Source organism: Camelus bactrianus, chromosome 16, assembly GCF_048773025.1.
Source record: "Camelus bactrianus isolate YW-2024 breed Bactrian camel chromosome 16, ASM4877302v1, whole genome shotgun sequence".
Taxonomy (NCBI): Eukaryota; Metazoa; Chordata; class Mammalia; order Artiodactyla; family Camelidae; genus Camelus; species Camelus bactrianus.
This window is the reverse complement of record NC_133554.1, coordinates 6,017,134-6,039,352: the sequence shown is the minus strand read 5'-3', so window position 1 is coordinate 6,039,352 and position 22,219 is coordinate 6,017,134. Positions and strand designations below refer to the sequence as shown.

The 22,219-nt window shown below is 54.4% G+C and overlaps 1 protein-coding gene across 9 annotated transcripts in view; it reads right to left on the bottom strand.

Annotated features, from left to right (window-relative positions):
• Positions 1-22,219, bottom strand: part of GAS7 (growth arrest specific 7) — a 184,419-nt gene that overhangs the window by 11,606 nt on the left and 150,594 nt on the right. For all 9 annotated transcript variants that reach the window (XM_074342186.1, XM_074342187.1, XM_074342193.1 and 6 more), the window contains 5 exons: positions 16,222-16,275; positions 10,657-10,746; positions 8,727-8,842; positions 6,150-6,224; positions 1,434-1,512 (listed from right to left, as the gene is read on the bottom strand). In XM_074342186.1, coding sequence (XP_074198287.1) covers positions 1,434-1,512; positions 6,150-6,224; positions 8,727-8,842; positions 10,657-10,746; positions 16,222-16,275 — 414 coding nt within the window. The remainder of the gene's footprint in view (positions 1-1,433; positions 1,513-6,149; positions 6,225-8,726; positions 8,843-10,656; positions 10,747-16,221; positions 16,276-22,219) is intronic.

Here is a 22,219-nt window from a genome sequence, read left to right as displayed (position 1 = left end):
TCTGCCCTCACCGTGCGGAGAACCATGCTGGGGTGGATTGGGGAGAGCTGGATACAAAGCCAGTGTCTTGTCCCCCGACAGGATACAAAAGCCCAGAATCGCAATTGCTGTGGGAAAGGCACTAGGAAAGAGAGAGGACCAGAGAGTGCTGAGTGTGGAGGTCCCGGGAAGGAGCAGCCGTCTGCGGGATGCCACCTTCAGTAAAGGAGGTAGTGTACCCCCGATTTTAAAATGTGGGCTCAGAGGGTTTAAGCACTCTGTCCCACTGTTGTCTTGGGCTGCTGTGTCTGACGGGTGACTGTGGGAGGGCAGAAGAAAGAGTGTGGACCCGGTAGGCAAAGGTCACTGGGAATGGTGCCACTCTCCGGAGCTCCTCCTCCTTTAAAAGGCAAGCATGCAAGTGGGTGGTCCCATCAGTCATGCACACTTTAGTGTGAATTTCCCCCTTAGACTCTTGGTTTATTTTCACCTGAGAAGCAGCTGAGAGCCTGAGAGGGAACCTGGAGGCAGGAGTCAGGGACTGGGGAAGAGAGAGTCATTAGGAAACTTGGAGAAATCCTGGGAGAAAGCAGGCCTGAAAAGACGAGGGGGCCGAGAGGAGATAGGGGCCTGTTCATTCATAATTCCAGGAAACATTTGTTGAGCATCTACCATGTCCCAGGCACCACCCTGGGTACTGAGGGCAGAGTGAGCAGCACAGAAACATCGCTCTCCTCAGGGTCACAGTGCTAGAGTCTTTTGGACCAAATGAAAGAAGGGTCAGTTACCTAGTCTGAAATTCTCTAGTAACAACAAATGAAACAAAACAAAATTCTCCCTTTGAAACAGTCTAGTTTCTCTAGACACCAAGAAGAGGCAGAAAATGCCAGTGCGTTCCTTTGAAGGCCCAGCGACATGAAAGTGTGGTCCCATCACTCAGGGGCTCACCTGAGGAACGGAGGGACACCCACCCTCACGGCACACAGGTGAGCAGGGGCGGCTCGTACCGGCTCACCAGAGCCCAGTGTTAAATTCAGAGGAACTCTGTCGCCTGGTTGTTAAAGATGGCCAGTATTAAAAATTACACGAGCGAAACTTAAAATTAACAAACTATGCTAAAAACAGGTAACACGGGGAGAGAAGGAGGTCTAGCTCAGCAGTAGAGTGAGTGCTTAGCATGCATGAGGTCCTCAGCTCAACCCCCAGGACTTCCGTTAAAAACAAAGGTAAGGCACACCCAGCCCCTGTCCCTTCCTAACCACCTGGGACTGTTACCCACGCTCCTGATGGACGTGTACGGCTACTGGTACAGGGGAGGACCCTCTAATGCTACGTGTTTTGTACTCTTGAAATTTACACCACTGGGCGACACCACACTGGGAAGATATTTGCTAAACATTCAGCGGTACATCGCTGTGTAGGACCAACCCAGGGAGGCCGCGGGGAGAGGTTACCTTGGCGGAGAACTTGAGGTGAACTTCGGCCTCGTCCGCAAGGCTCTTCTTCACCTGCGCCCACGCTTCTCCCAGGGAGCTGCAAGACCAAGGGCACGGTGAGGCTCGGAGGGGTCTGCGTGACCTCCCGTCAGACACCACGGCCCTCCCTGAGGCTGGCTGGTGGGTCTCGACCCCGAGTCCTGGGGGAACGCAGGACCCCTGGGACGGTGGACTTGGATGAGGCAGAGGCCAGGCACAAAACAAACGCGGGTACCACACCTCACCCGATGGGACCAGGTGAGGGATCCTGAACTGAGCTGAGGATCTTGGAGCTGAGAGGACAGACCACGGCAGACAGCTGAGTGCCTGTGGAAATATCAGGGGGCCCAGAGGACTGGGGAGATGTGAAAGGGAGGTGGGGTACAGTGCTGTGAGGGCCCGGACACCTGGCCCGTTACTGTCCCCTGCCTTTCCATCACTGCTCCCGGGTTTATTGTTGAGGAGTACGAACGCCTGCTGGCAAACCAAGGAAGGAGGACGGCTGCATTTTTAGGGAGAAGCTCTTCTCAAACAGAAGGTACCAAGTAGCCTGGCTTGCAGGCAAACGTCCAGTGGCTTGACTTCCAAGAGGGGTCAAAGACGGACCATCTGGGTCAAGGGACCTCTCAGAGAGCTCACCATCACCACCCTCAGAAGCGTGCCCGCCCCCCCCCCCACAGGCTAGTACTGATTCTGGATATGAGCTCCAGGGCTGCCTGGAGCCCGCAGAGAACAGAACAGAAAGTCCTCTAAGCTAAATCACTTTTCCACTCGAAGGAGCTGCTCCAAATAGAAGCAATCTCCTGAAGTCCCCAAGACCTTCGAATGCAGGCCCCCACGCTCCAGTCTCCCTTATTTGGAACTCTTGAACCTCGCTGAACTTCCAAACGATACCCCAGCATCCTGACTCGAGACCTCTCCATCCAGCGGGTAAACCCCGGCTGAATGTTCAGTTGACTCAATTTCTTCCAAAAGCCACTTCCCCCAGAGAATTCACTAAACTCAAGTGGCAAAGGCTGATTGAAAGACAGCGTACTGTGAGGCTTCTGGGTTTTGAGCCCAGCGGCCTACAGCTGAGAATTACCCAACAGAACAGAACGGATCCCTAAGACCACAGTCCAGGCCTGTCCGGTCGTGGGGCTGGCTGGGGCCGAGGTGGGTGTCTATGGGAAATGACTGACAGCTTTTATCTAAAGTCTGGCAGCTAAGAAGGTCCGCTCGGGTGATCTCAGCTGGGGGGGCCCACCAAGAAGAGATGGAGTGAGAAATGGGGTCATCCAAGCTGTTGACATTTGTCTTGGCCTGACGGGCCTGAGCTCCTGGAAGCCGGGCTGGGGCAACGCTGGGTGGCCTGGCTCCTCACTTTGATTTGGCAGACAGGTGAGGGGTCCACGGTAGGGGAAGGAGGGAATGGAAGCAGGCGTGATAGTCATGCAGATACAGAAACTGAAAACCAGGTCCAGAAAGAAACTCACCCAGATACGGGCGATGAGGGTGCATCAAAGATGCCAAGCATTTCAATGGGGAACAGACGGCCTTTCAACAAATGGTGCAGGGACAACTGTGCAACCACAGGGGAAAGGGGGTCCTGACCCTGACCTCGTGCCACACACACAGATTATCTCAAGATGGACCGCAGGTCTAAAGTGAAAGCCAACAAGCTTACAGAGGCAGTCCCGGGAGGAGCGGGGACTTGATTAAAGGAGGCTGGAGACGGGGGCTTGTCCCTGCAGCAGAGCCACACGTGAGCCTGCGGGAGGTACACACAAGAGCCTGGAAGCCAAGAAACCCTGGGTGGTGTCGAGAGTTTCTAAATCTTCTGTCAGCAGAGAACGTGGTCTGTAATTGGCCCAGGGACCGCAGTAGTGGCTTGAGACTGTCATCTGAAGGTTGCCAGGAAGAAAGGAGGAAACCCTGTTTCACACTCAGGACAATGTCCTTGGCCCCATCTCCTGGCTGGGCCTTTGCGGGGGGAGGATGTCACTCCAAACATTCAGATGGGCCTCTCTGAGCTAATACATTCCCAGGCAGGTCTCCCCGCTACCAGTATTCCAGCCCCACTTGGAGCTGCTTCACAAGGTAGAAAAAAGCAATTTAGAAATTCTCTCATTGAAGAGAGATTTCTTCATCTGATAAGAGGTTAATGAAAAAAAAAAAAAAAAACAAAAACAAAACCCGAGCTATAATTCCTGTGCCAGGAGACCGTCTGAGGCCTGCCAAAGCAAAACGCATGTGACTGTCACAATTCCCAGCCAGAAAAGACCAAAATCCCGTTTCCTTTCCACACAGGAGAGAAAACTGAAGACAGAATAAGTCTCCTGGTTCTGTTTATGTACTGACCGACATGCACGTCTCAAGCCTCCCCATAGGCATCTTCCTAGACGGCCCCAAACTTCTAGGCTCCAGCACTGCCCTCTTCAAGTTTCAGGTGGACGAGCTGATGCCCAAAGCCATGCAGTGTAGCTGCACGTTGTGAGTCGGGGGCCGACGCGCCTGCTGGAAGGAGCGGGGTGGCCGCAGTGCAGTGCGTGCGTGCAGTGGCCGTGGGGTATGTGTTCACGGCCATGAGCAGTGCTGGTGCACGCCCATGAGTGTGCGGTGGCTGCCCCCTTGTAGGTGCTGTGTGTACGGCGTGGTGATACCGCCTGACTCGTGCAGCTGGGAGCATGTGCCACGCATGCTGGCGGGATGCAGTGGCCCTGGTAGCAGCCTAGGCCGAGGACGTGGAGACCAGTGCAGCACTGCGTTCCAGGGCACGGGGGTACTTAGGAAAGCCCCCTTCCTGCCCTGGTCTCAGGCCCAGTGTTCGGAGCAGGAGTCTGGAGGCAACTTCACTGACGTCCCCAGGAGACACTGGCCCTGTGGGGCTGCCTGTGGCCTGCTGGGTCAGTGAAAGCCATTCAGAGGCGGCCTCCTGGCTGCACAACAAGCCCACGCGGAGGCCCTAATCAAAGCCGCACTCGGTCGGCAAAGCCCTGTCCCCTGAAGGACTCCAGCCGTGCAGGCAGACTTGGGCTTGTCCAACATCACAGCTCTCTGCACGCTCCAGCCATCGCACGGCAGAGCGCCTTCCATCCTTGGGCTCACTTCCCCTCGCAGGAGGGATTCAAACAGAGACTGCACTGCAGGGAGGTCGGACTAGAGAGAGGACCTCGGGGGACCTTTCAACTCTAACCTCCCGAGACTCTGCATTTGTGTCATTATGGAGGTGAAATTCACAGAACACAACATTAACCATTTCAAAGAGAACAAGCTTTCAGGACACTCACCACCCTGTGCAACCACCACCTCTCTCTAGTCCCCAGACATTTTTATCACCCTGTTAAGGACTGAATGTTTGTGTCCCCCAAATTCACGTGTTGGATGCTCTGACCCGCAGTATGGCTGTAATTTGCAGGTAGGGCCTGTAAGGAAGTCACTGAGATTACATGAGGTCATATGGATGGGGCCCTGATCTGATAGGATTTGCGTCCTTGTAAGAAGAGACACCAGAGAGCTTGTTCCCTCTCACGGAGGAAAAGCGGCGGGCAATGCAAGGAGAGAGCTCTCACCGGACACCAACCCTGCCGTCACCTGACCTTGGACTCTCCCAGCCTCCAGAACTGTGATTAATTGAATTTCTGTTGTTTAAGCCACCCAGTCTATGGTGTTGTTACAGCAGCTCAAGCAGATAAATAAACATCCCCCCCCCGAAAATAAACCTATTAGACAGTTACTCCCTTTTCCCCCAGGCCCTGGCCACCACCCACCTTCATTCTGTCTGTATGGATCTGTCTCCTCTGGACGCTTCCCATAGATGGAATCACACAAAATGCAACCTTGGTGAGTGGCTTCTTTCACTCAGTATAATGTTTTCGAGGCTCATGCACATGGTAGCATGGATCAGTACGTCATTCCCTTTACGGCTGAATAATATTCCATCATATATCCATGTATCCAATGTGGAGGGGCCACAATTTGTTTGCATTCACCCCCTGATGAACATTTGGGCTGTTTCCACCTTTTGGCTACAGTGAGTCCTGCTGCTATGAACATGCACGTGTATGTATTTGAGTATCTGATTTTCAGTTCTTTTGGATACAAACCCAGGAGTGGGACTGCTGGGTCATACAGTAATTCTACGTATAGTTTTTTGAGGCACTGACAAAGTTTTTTTCCATAGTGGCTGCGCCATTTTGCCTTCCCGCTAGCAGGGAGGGGGTGAACCCTCTTTGCTAACAGACGGAGCAGAGACGGCCACAGTCTTTTCCCAACGAGGGATTCTTCTGTGGCTGAGAAGGTGGGGCTGGGCCTCCCCCAGCCCAGGGCCCTGCCCGGGAGGTCTGGGCTGCTGCAGCTGGAGGGGGCGGGCAGCCTGGGCCTCAGGCCCACAGGAGGGAATTCTAAACAAGGGGCTGGGTGTCAATCCTCACACAGCCAGTTTCCCGCCAGCCTGCTCTCAGAGGAAGGGGAGCAGGGGCGGGCGTCTGGGGCCGGTGCCCAGCTACCACGGGACGGGCCAAAGGGGGTCCTGACGCACTGCAGCACCTGGCGGGAGGCCCATGGCCACCACAGAGGAGATAATGTGCAAGTGCAGCCTTGAGCCAGGACTATGGAGACCTCCCTATCCACATGGGACCATGGCCATGGTGAGCGAGGGGTGAAAAGGGACTCCCCTTCCTGAGTGTCCCCTCTTCCTCCCCACTCCCTACTCACCCCTCCTCCTGTGCGGCCAAGGAGTTCTGAGACAGCTTGGCTAAGTTCTTCGCATATTCTTCTTCAATCTTTATCCTGCAGAGGGAGAAAAATCCAGGTCAGCTCCCCGGCGCCAGACTGTGGGTCCGACCTGCAGCCCTGCTGCTTACTAACCACGTAAAGGAACCCACCAGGCCACAAGCTCTGAGAACGTGGCTCTTGTCCATCCCCCTGACACACAGTAGGTGCTTAATCAGTGTTTGTTGAATGAATGAGTGAACGAAATTGTTGGAACCTCCATCTCCTCATCTGCAAGGTGGGATGTCTGCACCTGTGTCCCTGGCTGTGGCGATGAAGAGCTGTCATTTGCGCAGCTCCTGGCACAGGGCTGGATGCCTGGCAAACCCTTAACTGAGTAAATGTCACACATGGACCACTGCTGTCCCCCTCTCCCAGCCCCAGAGCTTGGGGTGGAGACCCTGCAAGGCAGTGTCAGCCCATCTGCATTCTCCCAGCCCCCAGTGCCCCTGTCAAGCCTGCAGGGCACAAGCATCTCCATGGAAACCAGCAGTGCCCGGATCCCACTTCCCCTGAGAGCCAAGATGCCTTGGAATTCGCTTCCAGCAGGCAGGCCCTTGACACACTTTCTAGGCAGCTCTCTGGGGAGTGTCTTGTATTATCTGGCATGTCCGTGTAAAATGTGTTGTCCTGGAATTATTCACCACCTAAGCGGTCCCCCGAGGAGCTGCACTCATCATGACCAGAGCTGGCCAGGAGGCGGGGGCCTCAGAGCCCCTGGGCTGTCACTCGGCAAACAGAAAACCCCAGAGATGCCCCCAGGGCTGCAGCACGTGCTTCCAGGCTGCACAGAAGCTGATACGCGCAGTGTGTGAGGATGCAGGCAGGACGTCCCGATCAAGTCCCGTGGCAGCATGCTGAGTGAGGATGATCTCCCGCTTTGGTGCTGAGAGACCACAGTCTGGTTCCTGCCCTCACCGCTGTGCCCTCAGCGCGCTCTCCATCTACCTCCGGCCCCCATCACTCGCTCTCCGTTCACTCTGCCTGTAGTCCCTCCCCTCCCCTCCCCAGGACCACAAGGATGGCCAGCCTGCAGCCTCTAGCCTCCAGCCTGAGGCCAGGAGACCTCTCTAGAAAGCAGATCTTACCATGTCACATCCTTAGCATCAAACCTCCAAAGGCGTCATCAGTGCCAACTGCGTGCACCGGGCACGAGGCCCGTCACCCCCAGAGCCCGCGCCCGCACCGCTCCCCAGAGCCGAGGCCACGCGGACATCCGGCCTCCAGCCCAGCGGGCGTTCACCTCTGGCCCCTCCTGGCTCTGAAGGGGCCTCCCTACCAGGTCCCGGGTGGGCTGAGAGAAGTCTCCGGAGCCCACCTGTCCCAGGGAAGACCAGAGTCCCCGCGTGGAACACTCCATTTACTTGTCAACGTGACGTCTTTGTGAAAGTATGAGCCGTAAGTGTGCTCACAGTCAGCTTCTACAGCCATTTTCCTCTTGGCCTGCTCTGCACCGCTGTTTTCTCACACCTGAGCTGTGCCACTTCTCAATTTCCTACTAGTTTAATGGGTCATAAAATAAAGACTTGATTATACCAAGAGGAAACAGGTGCTTTAAAATGCCAAAGAATTGCTACTGGATCATCGTTGTTATCATCAAAAAAGAAATGTTTTAAAAACACACTGCCATTTACTACAAATATTTCCAGTGTGTCCTGGAAACTCGAGAAGGGAAGTGTGTGTGTGTGCACGCATGTGTGCATATGTGGGGGTGGGGTACGTGCACATGTGGGAGTTTGCAGGTCTGCGGGTGTGTGTTTAACGGGGTCTCAAAACTTGGAGAGGCTGAGAGGAGGAGGGAGATGGAGGAGCTTCTCTTCTTTGCAGCTCTCCCCACTTGCGTTAGGCTGAATTCACGACTTCCTCATCTATGGTCAGGCAAACCACTACTAGAATCCCTGCACTGATTATAAGGACCTTATCTGACTCCCCCATTAGAATGAGCTCCCTGAAGGCAGGGATGGGATGGTAGGGGTTTCCGTATGCCCAGACCTGCGACATAGTTTTGGCTGAAAGATGAATTGAAAGGTAACATTCTCCTTTTTTGTTATGATGAGAAGCAGTGCTTCAAATGGGGGCCCTACAGGTAAATAAAGGGGTCTGTGTGGGGATACAGTAGGGAGTGGTGGAGAGTGTGGCAAACTGGACACACATGCTCCCTGTACAGGGGCAGCTCCAGCCAATTACGGCATCACTTACGTTATAAGGGATGCAGAGTCACTGTGGCCAAACTTTCTGCTTTCCCCAGAGATGCTAGCTATCCAGATTTCAATGCGAAACCTACCAATGTTTTTTTTAAAAAGTCGGTTCAAATCTTTAAAAACACTACATAGGCCAAAGCAACACATCTGCTGGCCAGACATGTCCCCAGGGCTGTGAGTCTGCGGCTCCAGTCCTGCGTTGCCCTGTGCACTAACCGAAGTGCTGGGTGTGACGTGCTCAGCCCCTGCTGCTCACTCCCTCAGGCTGAGGGTCCAAGGTGGTCACCAGCCCCCAGAGCTGGGTGGGCCCAGGCCTCACCTTTCCCGGATGAACTCCGACATTTCCTTCTGCATCTGTTTGCCCTTCAGCTGTTTCTGAAGCAGCAGTTCAAACCCAGCCACAGTGCCATTGCCTTGCGGGTCCTTCTTATCCGCCTAGGAAGGAAACAGAGTCCTGAGTGTCTAGGTGACACCGGCACCTGGAGCCAGGAGGAGTGCAGCGTAGGGAGGACAGGCCCCAGAAGGGAGTTGGACGCCCCTAGTAACCCCAGCCTCAGCCTGAGAGGAAGCACAGGGGCGGCAGTGCCAGCTGCCCCAACTCGTGGCCCCCCTGGTGCCCCGGCTCCCCCACGTTCCTTGGTGCTTAAGCAGTGCTTTGTCCACACTGGGAAAAACCAGCAAGATGTGGGCTTTAATAACTGGGTCAGCAGAGAGATTTCTGTGAGAGGAAAAGGTCTTGGCGGTCAGGGGGGTGAAACCCTGAGCTAAGTTTCAGAGTCCCAGGAGAGCGGGAATCAAGGTGAGAACTGGATGAGGCTGACCAGCGAGTGGCAGGATCACACAGTCCCCTTGGCTCCCCGACACCCCTACACGATACCCCACAAGCTGACTCCGGCTCCTTGGGTGCCCATTCCCGGGGCTCGAGCCAGTCTCCCCGCACGCTCTGTTTCCTGCACCCTCTTTATGGATGATGTCTCCAAGCCCAGCCGCGTCTCTCCATCTCCGCAGCCGCCACCATCTTTCCCGGTGTCCCCCACCCGCCTGCTAACAGGCACTCCTGGCTGCTTACATACAGCCCTGCCAGCACAACACAGATAAATCAGATCACACCTTCTTCCCACTTCAACCCCCCAGCACCTTCCTACTGCAAACTGAGTAAAACTCAACAGACCCGGAGAGCCTATGAAGTCTCTGATCCCTGCTCATCCCCGCCCCAAAGGTGTCAAACCCAGAGCCATCTCTATCCTGTTTGCTGCCTCTGCCCAGATCTCAGATCTGGAAGACACACAGCTGGGGCAACAGGAATCTTCCACTATCTTTTAAAGCCTAAGAGATTTGGTAGGAATTAAAAAGCACTCTTGTCCAACACTCGGTTAGCGAATCTAAAAACAGCGTAGATACAATCCATTTTGCACGGTGGTGAAAAACAATTTTTAAAAATTTTATTTCTTGTTCCCTGGGGCCTTTGCAAAAGTTAATTTTTTTTTTAGGTGTGCTATTCACTGGTATCTGATTCCAGAATGGGGTGATTGTATTTTAAAAGTGATTGTTAACTTTAAAATGCAAATATCTAAGGCTATCCCCAGAGCTTCTGAGTAGGACTCTGCATTTCACCAAAAGGCATTTATTTAATCGAGGAAAAATACACATGAAATTTACCATCTCAACCATTTCTAAGTGCACAGCTTAGTGGCATTAAGCACATTCATGTTGTTGCGCAATTGTCACCATCATCCCTCTCCAGAACTTTTCTATCCTGCACAACGGAAACTCTGTCCCCGTTAAACGATTTGCCAAGGCTCTGGGACCACAGAATTCTTAAAGTTGCAGCTCCCCCCAGATCCATGTGCCCAGCCTCCTCGTGACTTTGATGGAAACAGTCCAGGAGGAGAAGCACTTGTCCCAGGTCACCAACAAGAGTGACAGAGCAGGTGTGGAGCCCAGGCTCCTTTAATGAGGTTGATCCTGCTCTCCTGCCATCACTAAGGGACAAAGTGACCCTCCAGCATTCTGGGTGGGGTTTGCATGTTTTCAGGAATGAAAACTCTGTTGACTTTGAGATTCGTGGAATGATCTGGACTCCAAGTGGGTCTCAAGTTCCCACCTCAGGTGCTCAACCGACTGCCAACCCGTGAAGTTTCATCCGGAGACGTCACTCCACTTTGAGCTCAAGGCCCCTCCCGCCTCTCCTGGGTGTCCACTCCTGGTCCCTGGGGCCACAGTGCAGGGGGAACTGAGGCACCACTCACCCAGAAGTAGTCGCAGTAGCTCCACTCGGTTGGCTTCAGCAGCTGTTGCTCTGGCATCGTGTCTGGGTGAGGAAAGGTCACGCAGTTTATCTGGAGGGCACAGAACAGGGAAGAAAATGGTTTGACTAGAGGGTTGGGAGAAGCCATGAAGGCTTTGGTTCCAGGACACAGCACTAAAGACGCCTCCTTTTAGGGCCAGCTTGCTAGAGAACTCACACAGGGGTCCCGGGACGCTCCAGCGGCCAGCACTCACCCTGTGCCCCCAAGAGGGGCTGAAACTGATACAAATTCTCTAGAGAGCAGCGGGACAGGGTCTGTCTACACGGCAAACGTCCAGAGCCTTCCATCCAGCGGCTGCCCTTCTAAGACTCTGTCCTCTGGGTGTGGTCACACGTACGCGTTCTTCACCACGGCTCGATTTGTAGCAAAGACTGGACCCCGACTCCACTGCCCATTAACAGGTGAATGGTTAAAAAGTGTGAGGCCGACACTAACGGGGACTGCATCTGTGCTGAAGGATGTGAGCACGTTCTTACACGGTGGGTGGGTGGGTGGCGGAAGAGCACGATGTACAACGTATTTATTGTTTGCCACCTTAGTGCAAAAAAGAAAAGGAGGAAGGAAAAGATACACAGTTGGTTTATTTCTGGAAACTGGTAACATTTTCATCTGCTTCCAGGGAAAGGAATTAAGTGGCTGAGCATCCTGGGTGAGAGGCTGCCTTGTGAATTTTATCTCACAACATATATTCTAGGAACAGGGGAGTTTAAATTCTACTCCAGGGTGCATGCCCGGGGCTGGCCCGAGCCCAGGAGAGGGCAGTGCAGGGGCTCCTGGGCTCTGTCTCAGCCTTTCATGCCCGAGCACGTTGACGATGCCCCTGGCTTCCCCGCTCGGTGGAAGTGGCTTTGCCGCTGACCCCACGGATGTTGCTTCAAGCCCTAGATCCACTCCAGGGGGAGCCGGCTAATTTGTTTTGGGAGCCGCGGGCCTCAGGAAGGCAAAGCCTGAGCCCTGTCAGTCTTTAACACCCATTGCAGCCCCAGCACCTGCCAACATGGGAGCCGTCAGATGTTCAAGGCAAGAACAGCGCAGAAAATCCCCGAGGTTTTGAACAGAAGCTGCGGACTCTGATGCCTGGCAGCCACACAAACAAGGAGGTGCTGGATGTCACGGAAGCTGCAGCTCGAGTTGAGGGGTGACCAGCCTCCGTTTTGGGAAGGACGGGGTGGGGGATGGAGCCTGTGAAGGTCTGTCTAGGGGCCTGATCCCCTTCAGCTCCCACCAACTGCTGTCAAGCCGGAATGAGGAGTCCAGGGTTGTCAGCTGACATGATAATTTGACAGATGCTGAGAATCGGGCTTTTTATAGGAAGTGTCTCAGTGTTTAAATGCTGGCAATTAATTCAAGGTTTATCATCGTCATCAACACCGTGCAAGCCAAACCAACCCCTGTCGGCTGAGTTGGGCCCACAGGCCCCCAGCCATGGTCTCTGGTTCAGGGGCTCAGGGCAGCTGGAGGTAAATCTAGGCCCCTTGGCTCTCAGGGGCACAGGCCTCACTTGTGGTCCTGAGGGGAGAACACAGGAGAAGTCCCAGCCAAGCAAAGAGCCCCTGCCTCCCAGATACTGACACCCAGCCGACGTGAGGGCGGAGATTCCCGCTCTGGAGGGAAGCAGGCCACGGGAGGAAGCATCAGGGGCAGGAATGACCCAGAGATCCCTGGAGATGGGGAGCATGGAGTTTTACCAAGGTCAAGGTGGAGGCGGGAGGGACCCCTGCAACCCCAACCAGGGTGGGGAGTTTTCTCCCAATGCCACACCTGCAGCCACCCAAGGTGTCACTGGCCTGCAGGAACCTGCTCAGGGGAGGGCCAGCCTCCCAATGCCCAGCTCAGACAATGGTCTCCCCACACCCTCTTTTTGGGGCTGACACCCCAAAGTGTGTCCAGAGGTGGGTTTCCTTCTGGAAACCAGAGCTGGATTCCAAAGTTTCACATGTTCCTTATTTCCGATTCTTGTTTCAACAATAACAATGGTCACAGCCCATCTTTATTTTGCTTAATAACGTGGTCCATGAAAATTTCAAGCAAATTTAATGATAAATTAACTACGACATTACACTGGGCATTAAGAATCATGGAAGCGGGAGGTTGAAGGTACGCAGCAGTGGGTATAAAGGTTTTCTAGAGTGCCCTGGCCAGGGTCTAGAAGGTTGGGCTGTGTGTGTGTTGAGGGGGGTCCCCACAAGTGGCCCTGTAACAACCACTGGAGGAGAGAGATTGGGGGTGCGGGAGAGGGGTTAGGGGAGGGTAAGGCCTCATCCCTCTTGTGGCTTCTGCCCCCTCTCTGAGGACACCAGTCCTTGGATGGACTGGCCAGTGCACCTCCCTCCCCGGGTGCCTGTCCCCACCCCTGTCAACTCTGGTTTTGGGGTTTCTCACACCCAGCAACCCCACCACAGTTTCCCTGAATCCTCCCAGAGCCCTGCACCCCCTGGTGGGCATCTCGAGAACTGCACCTCATCGGCCCCATTGTGGGATTCCTGGGAGAATTCCTGCCAAGAGCTTTAGGTGCATTCTCACTTCATCTTCCTGGCAACACCACGAGCTGGGTCACATTGGCCTCATTTTATTAACTGAGGATCACAGAAGTATCTGCACCCAGACTGGGCTGACTGCAGAGCTCAAGCACTCAACCACGATGCTGTGCAATGGAACACTTGCTTGATCACAGTCCATGCAAACATTTGTTGAATGGCTACTTGGGGCCACGCACTAGGCTAGATCTTTCCAGCACTTTGCATATGTCCTCCTGGCAGGAAGCTAACCTGGGAGGGTGTGGCAGAGGCAAAAGCCAGAGCTACGATCCGTGGAAGCAGAACAGAAATGCCCTGAGTACTTACACCCCATCCTCTGGTTCCCACTTCAGGTCCTGAGGTCCCAGACTGGCCACACCGGGAAGCGCAGAACCACGGGAGTCCCCAGATTCCTCTTTCTAGGACAGGAGCATGGCTGGGTGGCCTTACTGTCTACCATTCTTTCTGGAATCCTCCAGATTCTGATGCATCACGTTTGTGCCGAGGGCTGGAACCTGCCGTGAGTGCCCGTCACTCCCAATCAAGCCCACTCACAGCAGCCCTGCGCGGGGGGAGGCCCCAACGCTGTCAAGGAGCCCACGTGTCTGCCTCTTCAAAACTTGTTCCTGGCCCAGGTCAGTTGGGGAGCTTCTTGACTACACTGCTGGCCAGACTCGGATATCTAGCTGCATCACCCATCGCCATGCAGGCCTGCAAAGTTTCTGCTCCATGGGTCAGACTGCCTAAGGAGATGCACGGGGAGAGGGGAGCTTGGGCCCTGGCCTCCTCCCCTGCAGGGTCTCCTCCTAGGGCAACCATGCGCTCTGGAGGGTCAGGACTCTGGGCAAGGGGCCGGCATAGGGAGAGCAAGGGCTCCGTGGAAGGGACCGAGCAGCGGCTCAGAGGTCTTCAGCCCCACCGGCTGGCCAGCAAGGATGCCCGTCTCCACCCTGGAGATAAATGGGGCCACCTGGGCTGGCAGCCGGCAGCCCCGGGTTTGACTCCAGGGCTCTGCTCCTCACTCACCCTTTGCCTCTCCCTCAGTTTCCCCAGCAAAAATTCCCCGAGGCTCAAGTGTTTATTTAAAGCCTCTAGGAGTGCTGGTCACAATGCAAAGTTCCCAGCCTGGCCCCAGAGAGACCACCTGTAGGTCTAGGATTCTACTGAGGAAACTGCATCTTAAATAAGCATCCCAGAGGCGTCAGATGCCAACCAGTTTGCAGGCTACCTTGTAAGAAGCACTGATTTAGGGCAGCGGGAAGGAGGCAGGAAGGCGGTGAGGAAGGGATGGACCAGGTGTGTTGCCAGGAGACGCGGGCCCACTATGAGAAAGCCCCAAGCTCTGGCTGGAAGGCAGACCAGAGCAGATGACTCGGGCCGCTCCCAGTGAGCTGGGCACCACCCCCAAAGGTCTTTTAAGCAACTCTGGGAGGCATAAGACACTGCTTTTCAATCTCTCGGATTCACTTTTCTTCTACGATGCTAATATATTCCCTCTCTTGTACTTTTTTCTGCCTCTTTCCAGGAACCTGTGGGAACTCCTGCTTTGCCCCAGCACTCTGGGGCTTTTTGTGATGATGGAGACTGTGCTCTCGGGAGGTCTGCCGTGTGAACCTGTCCACGCCCTGCCTGGCCATTATCAGCTCCAGTACCAAGGAAGCTGTCCCTGGCCCAGGTCCACGCGGCATGAGCCACCTGGTCCTGCCCTCAGAGGGCAGCTTCCATCGGGGACACTGCTGGTGGGTGAGAGCGTGGGTCTCAAACCCCTATGCTTTCCAGCTGTGAGACTGCGGGTGAGGCACTGCTCTGAGCCTCAGTTCCCTCATCTGTAAACAGGGTGATGAGGAGACCAGCGCGAATTGAGCATTTACCATGTGCCAGGCTAAGTGCTAAGTGCTTTCCACGTTGAGACTCACTCAGTCCATACACCATTCCTGTGACATGCACGCTCACCGTCACCCCATTGTACAGATGTGGACACTGAGAGACCGGGAACCTTGCCCTGGGCTGCTGCCCAGCTGGTAGGTGCTGTGACTGGCACTGGCTTCAGAGTCCAGGTTCACAGTCACCACACTGCCTTGGTCCTGTCACCTGCACTGGCGCATCATAAATGCACACGCGATGGCAGCAATTATTATTGCCATTGTTTGCCCAACGCTCTTCTTCCTCCCTAGCAGGACTTTATGCCTGCAGGAGCCCAGGCAGGGGACCTACTCTTAGTTCCATCTCCCTGGGGGTCAGCAGCATGGCCAGAAGTGTGTGACGGAGACTGAGCCAGCGACTCCCCGTCCCCAGCTCTGCAGACTTGGGTCAAAACCGCAAACCTAGAACCACACATCTCACATCTCCAAGTTCTTGGCTGTTTGAGCAGCTGGACAAGTCATTTCTCTACCTGGAGGGGCACTGACGTCCAGTGCTCACTTTCCCTCAGGAGCACGGGGCTGACCTGGGGCCAGAGATGGGGGCCTGGCGGGCTATGGAAGGGCCCTGGGAGGCAGTCTGGCCACCCCAGGCAGAGGCTGCCTGCTTCCCGTCAGGAACTCCCAGGAACTCTATTCTTAGGGCGCATTCTCTTGCTGTTAACTTTGACGTCTTCCAGAAGTTACCCCGCACAAAAGCCACCCTGCCGTGGCTGTAATTTACATGTCACATCACTTGCTCAGAGCACAGTCCACCCCCTCCAACCCACTCCTGCATGCGTACCTTCCCCTGCCAGCCCCGCAAAAATGGCTTCTGCATGATTCCAACCTCCATCCTTCCACCTGTTTGCCCAGAGAGAAAAAGTGAAATGGGAAATCAAAGGGCCGGTTGAGGGTGGTGGGGGAGGCAGGGGGCAAACTTCCGCTACATCCAAGCTTTGGAACTTCCCAGATTACAGGCTGGGCATCGCTTCCACTCCGCGGTCTGCATTGCCATAGCAACAGCCCAGCCGTGGTCCACAGCCCCATCCTGCCACCCAACCTGCGCGCGCTCCGCGGGAGCCGCTTACCGTGATGGTGTTTTCCTTGCTCTGCTTTTTGCCTGGTGACGAAGATCCCAGGTTCTGGGGAGAGAGGCAAGAAACATCGTCAAAGCTGCTCTCCATATTGGACATCCTCTCTTTCATTCAGTTTCCCTGAAGGTGGAGGGACTGGTTAAAAGCCCCTTGCCAGGGAAGTTCGGGGATGCTCCGTTAACCCCCTAAGTCACCATATTCTGGGAGAAGGCAGGCAGGAGTCTCTCGCGCCCCAGCTTGAAGGCAAATTGGAGGAAGCCTCCAGCACAGGCTCGGAGGAAACTGCTCCAAACCAGGTCTGCCTCCTCTTCTCCCCGCTGTGGCTGGGGGAGTTAACCCCTCAGCTGCCCTCTGCTGGTAAGCGATTCCGTGCGCCGCGTGCTGCCTGAACCCACAGAATCCACCCGGGAGCACAGAGTTAAGGCAGATCGCAGACCACCTCCTGGCACTGAGGATTCAGAACATGACATCTTATTCCGAATTCCCCAGGTCCAACATACCACGCCCTATACCACGAGCACTGTGGGCAGGGGTGCTGGGCCACCTCCGTGCTGGGCCCCCTCCCAACCCCAGGAGCAGGGAGGCTGCGTTCTGGCTTCCATTCAGACTTTGGGTTGGTTTTTGATGTCTTCCCTTTGCCAGCAAGAAAATCACCATCCCAAGTACTGCCAACCCCACAGGTCCTCAGCATCTTGCCCCGGACCTAGGGTGCTCCTGGCATGAAACATTAAGGACTGCCAGGTGAACACGCCACATTGGTCACAAAGGGGAGTTCAGTTCTGGGTCTTTGTTGTCCCACAATCAGCGTTATTACATTAAGGACTCAATAGGGTCCCTGAGCAGACATGGGGTGCCCACTCCTGTCCCGAGTCCCATGTCGAGCTGGGAGCAGGCACTGTGGTGGCATCACTCGCGTGGGTGTTCTGGGACTCGTGGCCTTATTCTGTCTCTAGTGAAATGGAAGGGAGTGGCTGTTGGGACTTTACAGAGAAAGGCCCAGAAAAAAGCGCAAAGGGGCTCCCCCAGCAAGCCTCAGGGTACCGGCAGCCCCGTCCCGGGGCCAGCACAGCCTGGCGCACCCGGCAGGATGAGCCTCAGGAACCCAACTGCTTGTCAGGCAAAGCGGGGAGCTTTGAGGAGTCCCTGCTTACGGTGCCCTCAGCCCCTCAGCCCCATCCAGGCCTCCCCTGGCTGGCAAGTAGACGAATGAGGACTGATATCTCTGACCGTCCAGCTAAAAGGGACCTTACAGGCTCCTTGGAGAAACGGCTAATTCCCAATGCCAGGCGGACCTGGAACACCTACTGGGCTTGGAGGTAAGACAGTGTTCAAAGAATGACGCCACAGAAGGCAGCTCAAGGGGGCTCCCACAAGCCAAATTTGGGACCATCTGAGCATGAGTATGAATAATGACCAAATATTAAGTCCAAAAGATGGAGGGGGAGAGAGGGCCGTGTTTCCTTACAGAATGCCAATTAAAGTATGCATAAGGGCTTCAAAAGCCACGTTTGTGAACCCCAGCGTCAAGAGACTCAGGTCGCGGCGTCAGGGATGCTCGGAGCTCTGAGTGAGAAGGTCGCTCCGGAGCAGAATGTGTACGCGGCCTCGCCCTGCCACCCCAGAGGCTGCCAATACATCCGGAAGGGAAAACGTGCCCGTGCCAGGGAGAACTCTGGGGGTCCCCGCATGCACAAAGCACTGATAACCCAGGACTGTGTCTCCTGACGGCTGCAGGGAAAAGTATTCCACAGGCCCCCAGAGCTGCTGAACCTGAGCCCAAGCAAAAGGGAACAGCCAAGTCAAGAACGTAGGTCATTCTACCAGACAACTGACCCGCACTCTCCCCTAAAAGAGTCAGCGTGAGGAAAGACAAAAGAACAAATGCGCAGGAAATAGAGTCTAGATGAAAAGAGACTAAACAAAGCGAGAATCTGGATGAAATGGTAACCAGACACACACAAAGACCACGTATGACATGATCCCACATGCGTGAAACGTCCAGAATAGGCGAACGTGGACACAGAAAGCGCATCTGTGGTCGCCTAAGGCTTAGGGGGACTCTTCTGGGGGTGATGGAAACGTTCTGAAATTGATTTTGATGCTGGATGCACAACTCTGAGACTAGACTAAAAACCTCTGCGCTGTACAATTTTAAACGGGTGAACTGTACGCTATGTGAATTACATCTCCACAAAGCTGTTCTTAAAAGAGAAACTAAAGAGAGCGAGAGAGAGCAACTGATGCATCCACGTGTAAAACTGGAGCCTGGGCTGCGGAGAAGAGCAGCTATGAAAGATATTCTGGGGACAACTGGGGAGCATAAACACGGCTTATACACGTACGTATTAGATGATCTATTGAGTTCATGTTTTCGTAAAGTGTGCTAATGGTATTGTGGTTATGTCTTCATCCTCAGGGATATGTTCTGAAATATTTACAGTTAAAACAATACGTGATGAATTTGCTTTAAAGGAATCCAGTGAGGGGGTGGGGGAGGGGAGAGAGAGGAGAGGGGAGGGAGAGGAGACGGGAGTATAAGTGAAACGAGACCGGCAGAATATTTGCTGAAGTTCCATGACTGGTCCGTAGCACTTTATTATAATATTCCTTCTGCTTTCATATATGTTTGCAGATATCCATGACCAAAGTTAGTTTTTTAAATTTCCCGTTCCTGATTCTAGAAGTTTTTCTCCTCGTCTTTTTTTTGAGCTCCCTCCCCAGCCTGGTTTCCTAGCCTTGCCTGGGCTGCTTTGCTGTCACTGTGAGGACTGACAGACAGTGGGGACACACAAGGCAGTGCCAGGTGGACTTGCAGTGGGTCACTCCCGGCCGATCCAGTGAGCCCTTGGTCCACATGACTTCTCAGCCCTGTCTCCTTTCTCTGTGAATAATCTGGGCCCCACATTCTCAGCAGGTGGGATCCAGCGTGAAACCCCTCAATGGCTCCCAGCAGGCCTTGAGGACTCCTCCAGTCACCTCTTCCATCCTCCCTACACCAGCTAATAGAGTAAACCACAGCCCTACTCGGCCTCTCTGGGTTCTGTGAAATCACTGTTCTCTGTCCTGCCTCCAGGCATCCATATATGCTGTTCTCTCCACTTGGAATGCTGTTCCCCTACCACCACCTCTTAACCAAGTTAAACCTTTGCTCATCTTTCCAGTCTTAGCTTTTCTTAAAGAGTCCATCCCCGACATTTCCATCACCACCTGGTCAGGTCCTCAGAGCACACACTTCCTCCAGCCCTGTCACTGACAAAATGAAATAATCCTTTATCTCCAGTCTTTCTCCAGGACCAGCTATTACCCTCCATCAAGACAGGGGCTATACTGTCTATGACTTGGTGCCCAGCAAAGACAGAGATGCTCTATAGAACATGTGATATTTACTAAGGAGGGAAGGGGGAGCCCCATGAAGCAAATGAGCTCTCAGAATCTCACCTCCTTCTCCATCTAGAGCTCCCTTCTCCAATAAGTCCCTTAAGTTTTCAAGCTCTTAGTCCTGTTCCCTTTCCTCTCTCTTGTGTCTAAAGACAGCCTTCCTGGGGGGGGGGGCAGCTCATGGAAGCTGTAACAGTTGAAAGGTGGGTCACAAAAGGGCCTGGGCTCTGATGGGAAGGTTCCTTGTCCACCCTTTACATGTGCAGGGATCAAAGAGGGCCCCCACCACCCTAGCCACAGGCAGGCAAGGGACGGCCTAGAATGTGTCTCCGCAGAGGCCAGCAAGACTGTCAGCCTCTGATTCCCCCAACCTCCAAACAGGTGGGCCGCCCCACATATCCAATACCCAGGCAGGGCTGCAACCCGCCCCAGGGCTGCAGACTTGCAAAGCTCCACTGGGTGGCACTAGATCACCACCACCACCTGTGCCCAGCTGTCAGGTCTCCCAGAGCTGGGGAAGGAGGGGAAGGGCAGGCGACCCCAGGGCTGCTGGGCACCCAGCCATCAGACCCCACCCATGATGGCATAGACACACTCCTGGTTTCCATGAAGATTAGACACGACCCCCACCTGCCCAAAATTCTAATTTTCCTGATTAGTTTGCTCAAGGAGGGGCAGCTAGCTGGTAACAGAAAAAGAAAGATGCTTAACCCACCCCCGACCCTGCATCTCCAATGGCCATGTGTTCATTCATTCACTCATTCATTCTTTCACTCATTCTTTAAATACTATCAGGTGGTAACTGCCATTAGTTACAGCCGGCAGCCTGGGGCAGCGGGAGTAAATACCACGCACACTCAAGTGTGCCGTATATACTCCGGGGACCATTTGCCAGCGCGCTCCGTAAACGCCAACCCTGCTTAACCTGTCTCTATGGTTGGCCTCTGGCGCCTCTGTGGTTAGGCAGCTCCGCAGTTCACAGACCCTTTGACAGCATAAAAGAATAACACCGTACCTTACAGTTCTGGGAAGCAGTGAACGAACGCGGCTTTGCTCTCTCCGCGTCCTGCACTGTTTATTTTGGTCACTTGGACGGTGCCGCACCCTCTTGACCTTATCGTCTATACAGAATACGCTGGAGCCCGCCCGTCCTGAAGCAGCACCCAGGCCTGGTTCTCCAGAGCTGCCCTTCCCTGCGTGCCCAGGACCAGCACCTCGCCTCTAACTCCTTGCTTTAGAATGCTCACTGTATGTGCCTTCTGGAAAAGTAAACTTGTAAATTTTAAAAATACTAAAAAGCGTATTTTAAAAAAATCACCTCAGACTAAGATGTCTCAACCTCTGCCCCAAGCATTTTTCCAAGCTAGGTACTTCTTCATTGTGGGGCCATCCTGCGACTTGTGGGGTGCTTGCTAACATCCCTGGCCCCCACTGCCCGGGTGCCAGCAGCACCCCCTCCCCAGCTGTGACAACCACAGAGTCCCCCAACGCTGCCAGACGCCCCCTAACTGAGAACCGCAGTCTGAGACGCAGACAGACCACCACCAACGTTCTGGCTTATCTGTCTTCTAGCCACTTGTCTCCACATATGGGTAGACTGCCTCCTCCCAAGTGAGACGGACTGGACATGCAGCTCTGTTCTGACTTTCCCACTCCATATTACGGCCTCAGCATTCTCCTGAATCATTCAATTTTCTTCCAAAGAAGGCGTTTTTCACAGCTGCCTGGTATCTCTGGCTGGGTGGGTGTCAGTGCCATAATCCGTTTGACCCGTCCCCTGTTGTTGGACAATTAGGTTGTGTCCAGTGTTGCAAGACTGAAAATAAAGCTTGAGTGGACAGCCTCACACACAGATCAGAATCCCTGAATGTACCCCAAGAACATGCTGGAAGGGAAATTCCTGGGTCAAAGGCATGGCACACACTGTCAGACTGGCTTCTGAGAAGGCTGGGTTTTAAACGTTAGGTGACAACTTGGTAGTCTTTCAGGGTCGGGGGAGCCGTGTTCCGGGGGGGAAGGCAGGCAGAATGATGGTGGGGAGCAGGGGCAGTTTCCAACATCCTTCCTGATGGTGCCCAGGGGAGACCAGCCTGTTGAGCTGCCGGTAAACCACAGCACGACTTCGGCTGGCGTCCTAGGGAAACCCGCCGCAGGTACACGGCAGATACCCTTCATTTCAAACAGACCGACAGAGGCTGCGATGAGAAGGCTACCTGGGGGCCCTGCAGGCAACACGCAAAGTTGCTGTGGGGGGTGCTGTGAGAGGGGGCGAAGGGGACACGCTTGACTGCCTGGATCCTCGGCGGTCAGGCACGGTCCCCCCACCAGCAACACCAGCATCCCCTGGGGGCTCGTGAGGCCTCCTCCTTAGACCCCCGAGTCAGAACCTGCAGTCTAATAAGAGACCCGGTGGTTCGTAAGCCCATCAGCGTATAAGGAGCCTTGTATGTAAGAGGTCCCAATTCTCTTCCAGAGTTTCAACTGACCTGACCTGAGCCCAACGTTCAGCCTCCTAAGACAACAACATAGTTAGGTTTCTGAGAATTAACACTCTTGCCTGCATGAAAGCTAAGTGTCTCATTTGAGCCAACCGTCATCACAGACCACAGGGTCT